Below are 17,181 nucleotides of genomic sequence, written 5' to 3'. Positions count from 1 at the left end.
TTTTTTTTTTTTTTGTATTTTTTTGTCATCGTTTTACCAGTCAAGCCAGCTTAGGTTTATATACAAAAGTAAAACTGAAAATATAGTTTTGTTCTCTGTACATGTCAATTTTTTTTTTTCCTAAAAAAGGAAAAAAAAAAGTCTTGTCTATGTTTCTAAACAGAATAAGGTAAAACCAAGCACAAAGATCTCCTCTTTCTGACAGGTCCATTTAGTCCACAAGTCAGTCCAATGAAATAATGTCTGGTATGATGCCAAAGATTGATGCCGCGTCTGCGCCGCCTCTATTTGCAACCGGGTGGCCATGATTCTCTCGCAGGCTGTTGGAGGAAACAAGACTGCTGTTACTGCCACTATTGCTGCCATTCGTGGCTGGGAGTGTACTGCTTCCTCCTGCATTTAATTGATCAAGGAACATCTGAGATGAAGTATATGGGAAAAAACGAGAGTGTAAAAGTTCTTGATCATCCGATGCAGAAACTGCTGCAGCTGCAGCAGCAAGAAGGGAGGTGTTGTAATGCTAGGGAAGAAAGACGACATTTTAAAGTTATAATTTGGGCTCCAAAGGTTTTGTTCACAGTGGCACAAACAAAGGAGAAAGCACGCAAGTAATGTAAACCTCATGAATTGTAGAAGCTGGCCACTTTGGTCTACCCTGGTAATCAGAGTACTACCCTATTAGATATTTTACCCCATATAGCAAGCTTTATCTCCAGGGACTTTGATTTCTGATGCCAGAGGAAAGCTGGTAACAAAATTATTACTGATACTAGTTCCTAATGGGTTACCACCAGTACCACAAAACACCAGCATATGGTGAGATACAACTGGGTGACGGGAAGCAGTGCAGTTTCTTCTCCAAAGCACATATGTTAGCTAGAAACTGTTCAACTCTTGAAGAAATAGTCTGGCCAAAACTAAGCCACAGACCACTTGGGACCATTAAAATAATCTGTTAATCATTAATACCAGGGCTCATTCAGACCCCTTTCCCAAAAGTGCTGAAGACTGCTTCTGCTGCTGGCCCCGCACTGACTGCAGCAGCCCCCAGGTATGGAGGGGCTGCTAACATCCCCCACGGAGGGGAAGGACCAGGATACCGAGAGGCACTGCGTGGCAATCTTTGCTGCGGAGGGGAAGCCTATGGGCTTTATAAAGGACTGCAGGCCATCCAGGGTGGCCTGCTTTTGAATTCTGTGGTCAAGGGAGAAGGAACAGGGACTCTTTGTTATACTTCCTTACTTTATTTTGTTTTACAAGTTATTTTGTCTTTTACTGTAAGTTGCCCTGGGCCTTTTGTGGGAAGGGCAGCCTCAAAATCAAACGGATCAGATCAACAAGAGCATGGCACTTCACAGCGTGGCTGTGCTCCCATAGTGATGGGTACCAGCAGGACCAAGTGGAGAACTTTAAGCTTCAAACGACTCGCCTGCCACAAATACCCTTTTACATTTTAAGGATATTTGCAACTTGGTCTTCGCACCACTTTGTTCCATTTTGCACAACTTGCTATTGACAACAGCAACAAACTGCTCAGTTTCTCTTTGTGGTACACATGCACTAATGCATTTATGGCTCTGTCCTGGAACAGAGGCAGGGCATCTGTCAGAACAATGTCCATGGCTGTACCTTTCAGAAAACGCCCTCTTTCTATCCCAAGTTTTGCAAAAACATCTACCTTGGTTCTAACTCTGACTTGCAAGTCCCCCCTCAAAAAGGTTTATTGTAATGAGTCCAAGCAAGCTACATTACTTGTTTTTCTATAACTTACCTGATTGTCTCCTGATAAGAAGGGGAAGAAATCTAATCCTGTGAAAGCCAAAACAAAAGATTTTCAGTTTCTCAAAAGAATCCCCCTCTGCCACGATACACAGAAGTAGAATACAATACTAGGACGTCAAGTTGCATCAGAAGTTGCTGATTTAGTAAAGTTTGCAAGAGAAATTTACTGTTTTTAAACCTGAAAATAATTCTGCCCACAAGGTGTTAATGTAGGTTATCATCTATGAACCACAAAATATTACTGGACTGCTGATCAACTGCATATCTAAGTCTTTCAGATACTGCATGTTGCTTAGAGAAAACTTAATTTGCAGTTAACAGCAGTATACAGCTTACCTTGCAAGTCATAAGGCATAGGTGTCATGTGGAATGGATGCCTGTAGTCTTGTAGAAGTGATGTATTAATGTAGCTTGTATCAACAGCAGGAAGGCTTGGGGTTCTTGAAACGGGAGATGCTTGGTGCGGTAAATTCAAAATGCTGCAAGAAACAAACAAATTAAAACAAAAACTTACAAAGTGTGGAAAAGTCTCTTTGATTTTAAATGTCCAAGTGAGATGCTTGCAAACCTCTGCTGCTGCCCCCTGCAAGTATGCCTCTTACAGAGGTTTAAGGGACAAATACTAAAAACTCACAATCTACAATGCAGCATGCATACAATAAAGGTGCCAAAGTCACATTAAGGCAACTGTTTTGCCAAATTCCAAAGTTTTAGTTCCAAAATATGGAGATGCTGCAACAATCCACACGTTCCTTTTTGTTTGTTTCTTTAAAACGTGGGCAAAACTGTGCATTTCTCCTAACCTTGTTCTCAGAAACAGTTACACTGTTTTAGCTGGCAAAAAAAGATAAAGAGAATTTCAGCTCAAACACTTAAAGAAACTGAAAAAATGATCTTGCCATAGAAAGAGTTAGACAACCTTAACTATAATCAGAGCTTTGATCACTGCCCACAATAATTGCAAGAACAGTCATTATGAGTCCAGACAAAACAATCTACAGATTATGTCTTATATACACAGCACAATAGTCCAGCCATTTTTCACGTGCTATGCAAGAAGTTAGCTATGGACAATGGCCAAAAAAGTTTTTGAAGAGCTTTAAGTGATCACTGAGTGGTTTACATTACTAGGAGGAGTAACAATCTCCATTCGATGCCAATTTTTTCATCTCCTCATGCTTGTGAAATCTCTTCCATCAGCAATATGGCTATTTATTTCCATCAGGTTATTCTAGTGTCCTGTATTGCTAGGCTGCTCATAGTAATTACTGAAAAACAGACATGCCCCAAACTGCACCCTGATATTCTTCTCGTTTCCTGGTGTGCTGAGTGTTTCCTCAAAAATCTCTGCTAAAGAAAAGATGCTGGCTTCTCAAAAGCATTTAACTACAGTAAGTCAAAGCTGTTTTAATTAAACAACAAATCTATTAAAAACTTTGCTCCATCATACTTTGCTATAGAGCAAAACCCAGAAAATTCAGCTGGTGAGATGCAGCAGTAAATTAATACTTCCATTAGACATTCCTATTTTTAAAATAGCACAGATCTGGCGAGTTGAGCCACAGTCAAAATGTAATCTGGGGCATCAATCAGGGGACAACGAGAACAGAGAATTTTCCAGTTACAATACAATGCCACATAACCCCCACAACACAAGACGCCCCCCCAGCTGGGCAAACCCCAGCTCAGGGGGGCCAGGACTGGGGCAAGGGGCAGAGGCAGCAACTCACTGAGGGGCAGAGATGTGCACCCACAGGCTGGGGAGAAACTCCTGCAGTGCAGGGTTCCCCCAAGTCAGGCAGACCCCATCTTTGGCAAGGGGGGGGAGGGGCGGCACCAGGGACTCTGTTCCTCCATCCCCCCCGCCATGGAGCTGGGGAGAGACTCTATGCTGGCTTCCCCTTCCCTGTGGCTGACAGCAGGGGGTTGGGGGCATGTGCCAAGCAGCTAAGCAGGGGTGGTCCCCACTCTGCTACCCATGGCAATGTCTGGTAAGCAGGGAGGCACGCAGGAGCACCCCCTCGCCTTCTGGCCTCGACCACTGCAGGCATCTGCTGTCTTCCCCAACCGAAGACGAGTTCTGCTCATTAACAGTTTAATCTACACAGTTTAGGGAAACCTGCATAGATTGATTGGGTGGATTCCACCTCAGGCTTTCTGAATGTCTGCAAAACCATTTCCATTGTTCACGATGAATGTACCTTCACCTTGACTAAGAAAGCATGCACTTTATTCTTACCCCTTATTATTTAGGGGCGAGGCAGGAGAGATGGAAGGACAACTCCTCTTGGCAGGCGGTTCCTCCTCCTCTTCATCTGAGGAGCTATCGATGGTTAGATCAATTACTTCTACTTTCTTATTCTTATTCGACTGCTGGTGAGAAGATACCTGATGATCCAAGGAAGAACTTATACACCCTACGAAAAGTTCAAAGAAATAACATCAAATACTCAAGCCACGATGGCCAGTAGAGTCAACACAGGAAATGAAATATAACATGCTTCGCATAAAGTTTATGAATCAGAACAAATGTGAAAAGAAAACAAGACTGTAAAGTAATAATGCTTTAAAAATATGACCAAACCCAAAGAAATGTTAATGTTACTCTTCCAGTGTCTTAAACCCAATTGATAAAAAGCTATATTATATACACACACACACATAAAAACAACAAATCTATTAAAAAACTGCTCCATCATACTTTGCTATAGAGCAAAACCCAGAAGATTCAGCTGGTGAGATGCAGCAGTAAATTAATACTTCCATTAGCACATTCCTATTTTTAAAATAGCACAGATCTGGCGATATATGTATATGTATAGGTATATATAGAGCATAAGTTTAATTGCTGGCAACATTACAGGTTTCCTTTAAATACTAAAACAACGTGGGTTAGCAACATGGTCTGTACCTCAAGGAACTTAAGACTTACCATCTACTCCATTATAAGATGCAGTGACTTCTTGCACCTCTTTTTTTGATCTCATAGGAGCCCATGACCCATCCTCTTTAAACTGAATCTCGTCACAGTCTGTGCAGTACTTCAAGATTTCCATAAACAACCTGTAAATCAAACACCCTTACTATCCATCCTCAAAAAAAGAAAAAAGGGACTGGAAAAAACCTCTGGATTTACATAACACAGATTAAACTAAACTAGAAGCAGGGTAAATTTGCACCTTACAGGGTAACTGAATGAGAGAAACAAACTAATCTGCTGAAAGAATCAGACTGCTTCCCACATCCCATATATAATTTTCACCAAGAAAATTCTGAGAACTTTAGATAACAACCTGTATGTTTCTTATTGGTACAGAAACAGCAAAACTGTCCAAAACATAATTCACTGGGATACTAATCCCAGTTCTCAAGCAATGCTACCGTGCATTCAATAGGAGAGGTCTCTCTTAAGCTGACGCAGAGATTCCAGAGGTACCTTTCTTGATGGCTTGCCACAACTTAGGTTACCTAACCTCTGAAATCTACAGCCATGTACCAAAGAAGATGCGTTAAAGGTGATTAATTCTGTTTTAGTCACCACCTCCCTCTGGACTGGCATTATGTAAAATGGGGTTGCCTCAGAGCCCTGGGGGTCCCTCCAAGACCACCAGAGCAGCAGGCAGAAAACTCGTAAGACCTCCACTATCTCCATCCTGCCTGTCTTTCTTTGGAAAGCCACTGGAACAAACGCATGCCCATTAAAACCATTTCAAGTTTGGCAAACTTTGGCATTTACAAGGAAAAAATGTTTTGGCATAAGGTTCCCCAAGTAACTCTATTAGCTCTTCACTTTTGCTGCTTTTGGAGCACAAGGTTCCTGCCCAGGGGATTAGGATCTGAGAAACCAATGTGGAGCCCTAGCATCATATTTTGTACGCCCACCAGAGAGAAAGGGCTGGCTTTTAAATACCTACTGGATAAATACCCAAAGCAATTCCAAAAAGTGTGGAATTATGCATGAAATTGAAAATGTAATAAATGAACACAATCCCTCTAAATATATGAATATCTGCTATAAACTATGTCAGATTTGTATAGCGCTGCTCAGCCTAAAAAGCCTTTTTTTTTTTTTTTAACTAACTCTAAGACTATACTATTTTCCTACCTCAGTGGAATATTCAATAGTCAGTCTTTTGTAAAAGCAAAACCTTGTCTGAGCCCGAAAGCAATACAGCCTGTCATGTCTTTTTTTAAATCTATTATAGCAAACTGAGAACATGAATTATTTCAGAATATTAAATTATGGAGAATCTGCTTCATAGCTTTGTAGGGACCAATGCACGAACCACAACTGGATGACCCGAAATGACTCCAGTACCCATATAATCAGGAACTAACAAACGTATCCTGCATTTTGCTTACCCATCAATGATGAGGTGCTCATAGGGAGCCTTCTTGTCACAAACAGGGCAAACCCAAGTAGGTTTCTTCTCATTCATTTGAATGTAGAGAGTGGCATCAAAACACTGTAGGTGTGAACAAGTCAGGGCCCTACATGGGCTAGTTAGCCGCATTTTGCCAAGCTTTAAGGAGACAGAGAAAAAAAGTAAGATTGAAATGTTATGGTATGAAATAATTTTTTCCTTCTTTTTCTTTTTTTAATGAAAGGCAAGCTTAATTTTGTCTACAGTTCAATTCCTAACCACAAAAGTATTGGACAAATTCAAGTCCCAGTCACTACATAAATCATACATACCATTTTACTCTGCCTTTTGTATGCACGTGATGAGAGTGTTTTAAAATTAAGTTATATGGGTGAAATGAAAAGTCACTTCATTCTTATTCTGTTGTCCTAAAATACTAAGTCAGTCCCCTGTTTATCACTTGCTACCATGTTTGGGCCAGCAAATATAATTCCTCATTCTCATATTTGAAATATTTATAGATTTATGTCCATCCTCTTCCATTACTTACAGATTAGCTAAACTTTAACATACAAGGCCCTAATTCCTGAATATACTAATTCAGTCACTTATCTTTAACACGGAAGCAAACTCATGCAGAAACATTTGCAGGATCAAGGCCCTGTATTTCTGTTCTTCTGTTATAGCTGCACTTCCCCCTCAAGTGGTCTCCATATGTACCTATATAGTTTTGCTAAGAAAGCATCTAAAATGATCACCCAAAACAGCTTCATTACAGCCACATTCAGGGAGATGATACAGACAGTATCTTCTATGCTGTGAAGCAATATTGGTACACATGGGGCATGTCTACACAAGACATTAACTGTGGAGTAGACTAATTAGCTCTGCAGTAAACATCTTGTGTCTACACATGCAACCCTATTAGGCCACAGGAAACTACTTAACTCTGCAGGCAGGATAGTACTTGTAAACACAAGAACTATCCCATGGCAGAGTTTTTTTACTATGCAGCACCGCACATGCAGGCGCTGACATGGCTGGCTGGGGCACAACAGTGCTTCAGTGAGGGGCCTGCCTACCTGCCCGCTAGCCCTGTACTGGAGCATCCTCGCGCCCCATCCAGCCCCTCTGCAGCACACTGAGGGGAGTTGGAGCAGGCCTGGGCTGGCTGACTGTTTTCCATAAAATAGTGCAAATGAAGTCCTAAACCAGTGATTCTCAATCAGGCCCTCCCTGATCCTTTGAAAGGTGTTGCAGAGAGAAATGAGGTGCCAGATAAGGGCAGGCTCAGGCTTGGCCCTGCTTGGCCCCTTTGCAAGCATGTAAGCTCTGTAACAGATAAATCAGGTTTTGAAATTGGGTGCCTCGCAATTCCCAAAAGTTAGGGAAGGGTGCCTTGAGCCCAAAAGGGTTGAGAATCACTAGTTTAAGCTAAGCACAGGATCACACACAAGTTTTAGGGCAAGAAAATCTTAGTGTGGTTAACTCATAATTCAAAGTTGACCAAAAGCCTCAATTTATTACAGGTTATAACACTGAAGTAAGATCAGCTAAATGCACTGCATTATCTTTCAGTCCACTGGCCAAACATTTTTGTTCTTGGTAAACCTGAAATGAAAAGTGTTCCAGTTTTCCTTGATGAAACAAAAAAACAAAACTTTTTTTGGTTGACCAGAAAGAAAAACATTTTACAGGGGGGGCAGTGCTTACCTCCTCCCATTTTCCCAACTAGGCAAATGTCTACACAAATTATTTCAAAATAAAAGGTCTGAAAAAAGCCCCACAATACTTAAGAGTTCTTCATTTTTAGCTACTCTCTGAATTACGTGCAAGTTGTCAAACAGTTTTGGTTGACCAAAAACCTGCACTTTTATGGGAATGAGCTATTGGTCTTAGAAAAATTCACCCAACTCCCTAGCAAGAGAGTGGCCAAAACTGTGCTCCGGATGGTTTCTGAAGACAACCTGGTTGTGCATACTGGCAACAAGCAGTGCAGGGTGGGTGCCACAGGATGGCACTCACTCTCAGACTATCACAGGAGCTGCAACCACCACCCAGAGAACAAAGGCTCTACCTGCAGTCCACCACAGCCCTCGCAAAGCTTATCGGCAGAAACCTTCATGCAGACTGAAATGCCTGCTCCCTCATTCTCGGCCATGTTCCTCTATAGCATGGCTTCTCTCATCTTCATCTAGCTTAGTTTTCTACCCTTTAGCCTTTGATTACTATCAGACTCAGCACCAGATGGGAGGGGAGGCAAGGTGCTCCCTGGGGAGTCTGCAATACTGCTGGCCCAGGGATCAGTCAGGAGGAAGTGCTGTACATACCACATGTTTGGCAACCCTTCCCTCCATACCCGTGATCAAGCACATTATTTCTGCCCTACAGTCAACCCCCAACAATGCAAGTCCCCCTGATCTACGTCTGTTCCAAACGCGTCTCTCCCAGATGGTAGGTCAATGGCTCATTTGTCTTTGGGGAACAATACAATTCTCCAACTCCAGTTGGTGTTATGCTGGAGACCGAACCTGGATGCTTACATCTGATGCACACAAAACAGTAAGAGCAGCAAAGCACATACTATGACACAAAAACCCCCAGGAAATAAGAGAGATGTATATCTGCTATGTGGTTTAACAAGTGTTGTGGCATAAAATGTGCATAAGTCACTCTTTAATACATAACACATGCACCAAGATAACAAACCTCCTCAGAATAACATGAACACATCCATCCTGCCCCTATAATTTATGGGTAGCAGTAGGCTGTAATAATACTTAAATATATAGGTAAAGACACAAGAGGTGCAACACAGACAACTTAAACAGCAGCTTCTCTTCCCAGCTTTTGGCAGGTGACCTTAACTGGGTCAGCTCCTCCAGTCTGGCCAAGCTGGGTCAATACTGCTAAAGAAAAAGAAGCAAAAAAAGCTCAAACCTGTTTTGGTATTTTTTTTTAATACATCTTTTTCAAAGCCCCATTACTGCTCTTGCTGTTGTTTTGGTTGGTGTCGCTCCTCAGTCTAACAAGACAACATGGCATTGATTTGCACTGTGAATGTAAAAGCAGTTTTATCTTCACAAAAATACCTGAAAACTGAGTTCAGAATTTGCAGAACACTGGGAAAACAGAGTAACTGGTGGATTTGCCATTTTTAAGCCTCTTATTTTGTCCTTTCCTGCAAACTACTGTGCTCTGAGATATAACACTGCGTGCGTTCAAACTTCCTCATGCAAATTCATGAAAGAGGTACAGCTCCTCTGCTTGCTGGATGCTAACAGGTGATGCTAGATGGGCTGCATGCACAGCTCCTTCCAGGTCCGTACTTAGTGTCACAGAGGGGGGCAAGGGTCAGAAACTCACTACCTAGACACAGGACATCTTCGCTTCCTTAGAAAATTGATTTTGCTCTCCAAGTCAGGGCCTAAACCTGCAGTCCTCACTCAAGCATAGGCCAATGTATTCTTCTGCAGCCACATACATGCACAAAAATAATTGCAATTAAGAGGCTGCAGAAGCAGGCTGTTAGCCACAATTTTTAATCGCATAGAGCTGAATACATCCTGTGTAGCCTGTGTTTTGGTTCTGCCAGTAGAGAGAAAATAAGTCTTTTCAAAGTGAGTCTTCCATGAAGGCACATTAATTTCTCATGTCTTGACTCAACATGGAAAACGTCTGGAGCTCAATGGCATACACATTAACAAACTGAAAACAAGGGGGTTAAAACACAGCTGTATTCTCTTCCATAAATGCTGTAAGCTGAGAACAGCTGAGCTCCATCATCTGTTTATTAACCACTTTACAGTACATGTAAGAAAACATGGGCTTTAACACTTGCAATGGCCAAGTTTTAAAAAGGGACAGTGAAAGAACCTGAAACCCAGCTGAACAATGAGCACATTCAAAAAAATGACAGTCAAACACTTGCATGGTATGTACACATCACCAGGAAGATACAGAAATTAACAGGCCTGAAATAATCTGCTCTAAACTTTCAGTTTGCTCCGTCTGCTAGAAAAGGCTAAAGCGTAAAGCAGAAAAAGGAAACAGACTAAGTAAAACACATTCCACAATAGTTGTTTCTCAGAACTAGGCTGGTATTTCATTTTTACCCCAAAATAACCTTTTCAGAAAACAATTTTAATTTAGATATCCTGAGGCTTACAGTCCTAGAGGCTGTACTGGAGAAGTTATTCCTGCTCTAATAGTAATCAGGCTGAATAAGCAGCAGCAGAAGTGAAGGAATGTTAGTTCCCTGTATACCAAGGGGTAAGACAAACAGATGCATCATTTCAGAAAGCCAAAACTGAAACTTCTATAAACCTATAGACTACCCAAAGTACCAGTGACAGGCAATTAACTTCTCCTGAAATAAACATCTGTAATTCCCCAAGATGCATACGGATTAATTGAAGTGACTGAACTCCTATACAACCACTGTTAACTCCTAAAAATTATTTATTTAGATCCCATTAACAGATGATTATTGTTGCTCGCCTGGGAACCTAATTAGTCTTTAAGTAGTAGGAGCACTGTTTTTAAAGAACTAAACCATGACAGCACAGTGATAGTATTTTTTAAAATAAGGAGGTCCCAACAACAAAACCTTAAATACATAAAAGCTCATCAAAATAAAAGCTGCCAAGGTACTTTAGCATCTAACAACAGTGTTCCTGACTCAACCCTCCAAACTGATATGTCAAGCTCTTAAGAACATGATTCTACTATTTATAAATGAAACACCTCAGCATCCTCTCTTGCTTAATAATTTTATTTGGTAAATTAAGCATTCAATATTGTCACAGCTGGTATGTGCAAAAATCCACAGCAAAGAGTGAAGAATGAGGATTAATATCACAAAAACATCCAGCAGTTAAGTCTGTAACAATCTGTCACAAACATATTCCTATAACATATGACTTCTGTTCTTTGTAATGTGAAGATTTTTCATCCAAAAAATAGCTTTACATTGTCAGAATCCAAGAGGACATTCGGTAACCTGACAAATAAGCTTTCTGCTGGGAAGAGAATAAGTCGGCTTTATACTTGAGATTTAGCTTTCAAAACTGAAACCTTGCAGCGTCAGGCCTGAGTGCACCTAGCCAAATCAGGAAACAGATGCATCCTTATTCGTGAGAGAATTTAAAATTTTCGCAACAGTGAAGACGCTTTGCCAATGAAAGAGAGCACAAAGTATTTAAAAACACGTTAAATTTAATGGGATAATTAAGATACTAAAAGACAACAAAAATCAAGTTTATAATTCCAATCTTAGTGTCCCTCAGCTAAGGGTAATCAGAACAGTCACACTTGCACAAATAAAGCTTTTCCAACTATTTGAGTTGGTCTAATAAAAAGATACCAGATTCACCCAAAGAACCTTGTCTGCCTGGTTACTTCCTGCATTTTCCAGCTCTTCCCACCTTGGATAACACCTGATTGGAAAAAAAAAAAAATCTGTTCTGGTACATTAATCTCATTTCTAAATTATGGAACTGAAGGATTATTGCACTACTGGCTCCCTAAAAAGGAAGATCACACCAATTTGGCAACTTTGCCTATTTTGACCCCTTACTATCCTCTGGAATATTGCTTCATCTTTAATCAGAGACATTACAGACTCCCACTGAAGTGCAGGCACGTATACATCCAGTTCAGTTTAAAAGGAAGAAATTCCCTGGCTCCAGGAGCTTGGTCAAAGGAGAATTCATAACCAGACGAGCTAGACGCAGAGAAAGACTAGGGTGCCAGACTGCCTAATTTTTGGAACCTGGCCACAGCTGGAATCCAAAGGCCTTTGCTTCCCTGTACAAAGCACAGGACAAGTCAGGCAGCCCAAAAAACCCAGAGGAGAATCCAGAGCCCAGGACTGCCTCTTCAGGGTAGAGAGCAACAAGAACTCTTCGGAATAGCTGAGCAGCATTTCTTCTCTTAAAACGCCATCTCATCTACGATATCACTGCTCTGTGATTAAAGAGCTTGCCCAGGAAGTGGGAGCTCCAATCCAAATTCCCTCCTCACACTCGCATCTCCCAAAACATAAAGCCATGGATTAGGACAGGCAAGATCACCCCCCACCCACATTCACATTCACAGGATCCAGAGACAGCAAGCAAGCAAGAGGCATGACTTGGTGGCCTAGCAGCTGAGGAACTGAAGTGGGAGGTGGCAGATCTGTTTCTGATCCCTCCTTTCTGGACTACATCTGTCTATCCAGTGACTACAATGTGTGAACGCTCCAGGGACCAGGACTGGAGACCAAGATTTCTTCTCTCAAAAACCTGCTCAGCAGAAGCTGGATCATGGTTTTGGACTTGTGTGCTTAAAAATCTGCTGTAATCCTGTCCCCAGATTGGCCAGCCTATTGCTGATACTGCCTGGGCACAATACAGTCACTGCAGAGTTAAGTTGTCAAGGCAGACTGTCCATCCACTGTAAGGCCTGATCTAGCAATGTGCTGAAATGTTTAATGTAAAGCCTATGAATTATGTGAGCTGTGTCCATGGAAATACTCGCTTGCTCAAATCAAACATGTGCTTAAGCGTGTAGCTAGATCCCATGATATGGATCTTGTCCCGATACACTTAGCTCGCAAGTAATACAAGTTTTAACAGGACTAATTCAAACTCAATCACGCTGGAAACACTTCAGTTTCACCAGAATCAATTTGTATGGAGCCATCACTTACCGGACAAAGAAGAGAAACTCTTAAGCTTGTTGTTGCTATTTCACTGTCTGGGTCTGCAGTCAGCTTCTCTTTAACTGTCATTTTAAGAGACAGAGAAACAAAGTTTGTCATGTGCATGTCACCAAATGAGGCAGAAAATAAACAGGCTCAAAGTAATCTGCTGTAAACCGTCTGTTGGCTATGTCTATAGGAAATCAGTAACAGTAATTATACTGTAGCCAACTCCTTCAGCCTGTAGAGGTAAAGAAAAATAGACTCTTCCCTCCAATAATGTCTATGATGTACCATGAAAGGCAAAAACCAACTTAAAACTCTTCAAAAAGCAGGTAAGCATACATTTAATGCTTCATTTCTAAGAAATGATTATGTATATATGTTAAAATGCTACATCCTGGGTAATGACAAACTCTAATAAAGCTGTGTCAAGGTAATTAGTCAATCACTGGCCCATTTAAAAATGCCAAGTTAATTACATTCTCATGTAGCCTAGCAACTCTGCACCTCTGAAATAGACGCTGGGCGAGCCCATGATTTTAGGGACATTCACAGATTGCAGAACAAAAAGTGAAGAGCATGACAGGCATTAGGTTTAATGATGACGGACCAGTATAAGCGCTGCTGTTGTAAACCCCCTGCCTACCCTCTACTTATTTCTGTCTGTGAGTTGTAACATGTTACACAACCATCAGGTTTTAAACATACAAGCACCAGGTGAGTCCAACTTAGATTTGCTCTGTAAACCTTAACTGCTTCCTCAGACTGTGCGTTTTCAGTGCTGGTCTTATTAAGGCCATTTCACCATGCTCACAATGTTTTATGTCCGCAGGTACAGTGGGGCAGAGGAGAGGGAAGAGTGGTTTGGAAACCATCGCTGAACTGCTTTGTTTTCTGTATGCTTAAACCTCAAAACACAGTATTACCTGGGCACAGTCTGATAACACATGGGCATTTACTGTTACTTGTCCTCTGCATTTACCGGGGTTCGTATTGCCCTCTCCAACAAGGATATGTACACTTCTTCTTGTGCTCTTAGCCATCTGAGAGCCTTCCAGTTAGCCATTACGTAACAGGAAAAAAATCCACCTGTTCTTTCACCCTGCCCCCACGGGAAGCAGTGTGCCCACTGGAGTGTTTACTTCCAAGTTTATGAACAGCAACTGTGTTAATGGTAGAGAAAATACTTGCACTGGAAAGTGGCAAGGAGGACTGGGCTGGTCCCTGGTTCTTTGGGAGTTCGTTCCATGATCCTGGGCTGGTCCCCAAGAAAGCTGCTTCCTACAGACTACAGCTTCACCCGCACGACAGAGTTGCACTGTGCCAGACGAATGAAGTTGTCAACCTAAGTCTTCACCCTATGCTATGCTGATGTGAGATGCCATCCTAAGACATCCACCAACAGGGCCCAAACCCTGGGCCCCCCAGTTTGAAAGAGCCCCAAGGGACCCATCAGCCAGAGCCCAAACAAGACATGTGTGTGACATGTGCCCCTGGACATGTTGCAACCTTCAGATGACTCCTAATAAAAGCAAAGGTCTTTGAATTCTCAAATCTATGGGTCCTCTCATCCTTTGCACAAGAAAGGTCTATGAAGCTTGCCTACAAAAAATTGCAAAAGGCAACACACGTAGTTGGGGAAAACAGACATGGAAGTAGCAAAGTTGAACCCTTGATGTTACCAAATCACAGTACAGGCAGTCCTCAGCTTACGACATTCGCACTTGCGGCACTCTGCCCTTTACACCCATGTTATTACTTACGCCGCTGGAGCTTCGCACTTACGGCACTACAGGGAAGTTTACAATGATAAAAAGGGCAGCAAAACAAACAAACCTGGATCAATTTCTTAAAAAGCCACCAAGTGACCCTAAATCTCCCCAAAAATCTCCCCAAAGAAGCCCTTCTGAATTCCATGACCCTGATGAAGGTGTTCCTTCACCTTCTGATTAAATACAGTTTTGTGTGATTCGTTACTGTATTGCCCTGTTTAATCGATTTATATACAGCACATTTTAAAAGCTTTGTGCTGTACTGTAATCATTTATAGTTGATTAAACAGTCGATTTAAATATGGTGTTAATGGTAATTTCTGTAAAAAGTTGGGCATCAGGCCATTGGTCAGGAACATAACCCCCTACTATAACATTGTTTCTATGGGAAAATCAGATTCGACCTACATTGCTTCGACTTCCAGCGCCTTTTCCAGGAATGTAACCCGTCGTAAGTGCGAGGACTGCCTGTACAATGTTGTAACAGAGCTACCCATCTCCTGACGCACACGAATCAGTCCACTGGAAGTTTCAATTACTGAAGGAATCAGGATGTTTGTGAATCAACGGAGTAACAAAGGGAGCAGGATTCAGGGAGTAGAGTTAGATTTACAAAAGTAGCTATTTTCACCACTAATACAAACACTTAGGAAAATAATATTTATAAAAGGAATCTTGATTTTAGTTAAAAATATGAATGAAACAGACATACTTAGAGCTCTAGAATGATCAGGATTCCTTATGCCTTTCGCTTTTAACCTCTGTAGCAAAACCGAAGAGGACAGCTGTTTGACGAGATAGACTGCCATGGAGTAATTCTAGAAAACAAAAACAACGAAAGTCAGGTCAAAGCTGTTTTAAGCCAAACAAAGATAATATGCATAAACACTGTAAAAACAAGCTGTGCAATTGTAGGGACTTGGTTTCTACAACAAATAAACGCTACTTGGTGGCACAACATTTTCAGATTCAAGAAAATCCAGTATGTCTTAGCTGATGCAGGGAAGTTCAAAGGACCACCATTTCACTCTTCAGCAGAGAAGCAAAGGTAGTTACCGACCCCACTAAGACTCCCGCGCATTGAAAGCAAATTAATTACTTCTCAACAATTATCAGGCTACTTTAAGTTTAGAACTGTAACCTGGGACATTATCTGTAAGTTAGATTTGTGTAAATAATATAAGAAATGCAAATCTAGACACCCATGGAAAAGAATCTTGCAAGCTGAAGTTGGTGTGGAGTTGCAATTAAAATTTATTTACTTATTTTTACCCAAAAAAAGTAACATTTTTTACAAAACTTTGGACCAACAGAGAAAACGTCCTTGGCTTTTTGTTTCTTTGTGCTTTGATGCATACAACCTAGTTACTGCAACACTGTCCTAGCTCACAGAAGCCTGAGAACAAAGAGGACAATAGGCTACATATGGTTTTGCTCATGATGCTGAAAGAATAAGACTAGCTACGATTTTGAAGTTTTCAGTTATTACACAAGGTATTCATATCATAGGTAAGAATCCTGCCTTTTTTGGAACCACAATATTAAACGCATGCAGCCTGAAGGACAAGTGACAAGGACAAATAATTGTGTTCTCATGTTGAGCACTGGGAGCACATTCATAACATTTTGGTACAATATTTACTGTCTGTCTGAACTTTTATCAGTATTCATTGCTTTTTAAAAAAAAGTTATCATTTCTTAGTAGCTTTAGCACACTAAAAATGCTCTTTGATAGTACTTCTCCACTTCTGAGCCTATAAAAGAACATCCAACTATGTGCACATAAAAATAAGTATGCTACTCATTCCTCTTTTGAATATGGCTCAAATGTGAGGAAAAGACCCAAGTCATATTTTACCATAATACTTCACAAGATAAAAAGCACATCACATTTTACATAATTTTACTTTTACTAGAAATGCTTCCTTCATCATTAAAAACCACTGCTGCTTTAACTTGTTTATTTAATGCCTCAATTAGAAGTTAGAAAAAATGCTAATTAACACAGTGGAATTATTTACAGACAGCTTGAATCTACAGAGCTAGGAACTGGCCCAAGGCAACTTTTACAGAACTCTTCAGAAACAGACTGAGCAGAAACCACAATTCTGCCTTGAATAAATGCACGCTCTATCAGGTGAGGATGGAGTGCAATGTTTAAAGAGAAAACAACTCCAAATTTGTATCCAACGTATACATGCATTTCTACTGCTTGGCTGTCAGTTTGAAATAAAAGAATTAGGAAGCTATACTTGTGGGGGGAAGAGGTAGAAATCTGACCAGTAATCATTTTTGTTAGATGTGCTAACACAATGTACGGTTATTCTCCTAGTTTTGATTAACATAGTTTTAAAAGTTCTTGAGACAGGGCCATGCAATTTCAGCTCCAGGAAACACTCAGTCACACCTGTGACACCTTGCAAAACATTTACATTCACAATAAAAATATCACTCCCCTCTTCACAAAGGAACATCACCATTTTCAGTTGTAAAAATATAGCTTTGCATTTGCACCAGTGGGCAGGCTTTTGCAACAACCTTTGCAAGCATTTCTGCTGTGTGTAAACCAGCACACATG

At 41.0% G+C, this 17,181-nt stretch overlaps 1 protein-coding gene across 4 annotated transcripts in view; it reads right to left on the bottom strand.

Moving 5' to 3' along the window:
* Positions 1-25: 25 nt before the first annotated feature.
* The window catches only part of PIAS1 (protein inhibitor of activated STAT 1), an 88,037-nt gene continuing 70,881 nt past the window's right edge, over positions 26-17,181 (bottom strand). For 3 of the 4 annotated variants that reach the window (XM_019533865.1, XM_019533864.1, XM_019533863.1), the window contains exons 7-14: positions 15,316-15,421; positions 12,838-12,911; positions 6,145-6,305; positions 4,715-4,845; positions 4,022-4,199; positions 2,119-2,261; positions 1,772-1,809; positions 26-520 (exon numbers count right to left, since the gene is read on the bottom strand). In XM_019533865.1, the coding sequence (XP_019389410.1) occupies positions 224-520; positions 1,772-1,809; positions 2,119-2,261; positions 4,022-4,199; positions 4,715-4,845; positions 6,145-6,305; positions 12,838-12,911; positions 15,316-15,421 (1,128 nt within the window). In that variant the 3' untranslated portion in view covers positions 26-223. The remainder of the gene's footprint in view (positions 521-1,771; positions 1,810-2,118; positions 2,262-4,021; positions 4,200-4,714; positions 4,846-6,144; positions 6,306-12,837; positions 12,912-15,315; positions 15,422-17,181) is intronic. The other variant, XM_019533866.1, reaches the window with a different exon arrangement.

The sequence above is a fragment of the Crocodylus porosus genome, unplaced genomic scaffold (assembly GCF_001723895.1).
Source record: "Crocodylus porosus isolate Cpor-Errol unplaced genomic scaffold, CroPor_comp1, whole genome shotgun sequence".
NCBI lineage: Eukaryota > Metazoa > Chordata > Crocodylia > Crocodylidae > Crocodylus > Crocodylus porosus.
Note: the sequence above shows the minus strand (reverse complement) of the source record. Positions and strands in the feature narration are given on the sequence as shown.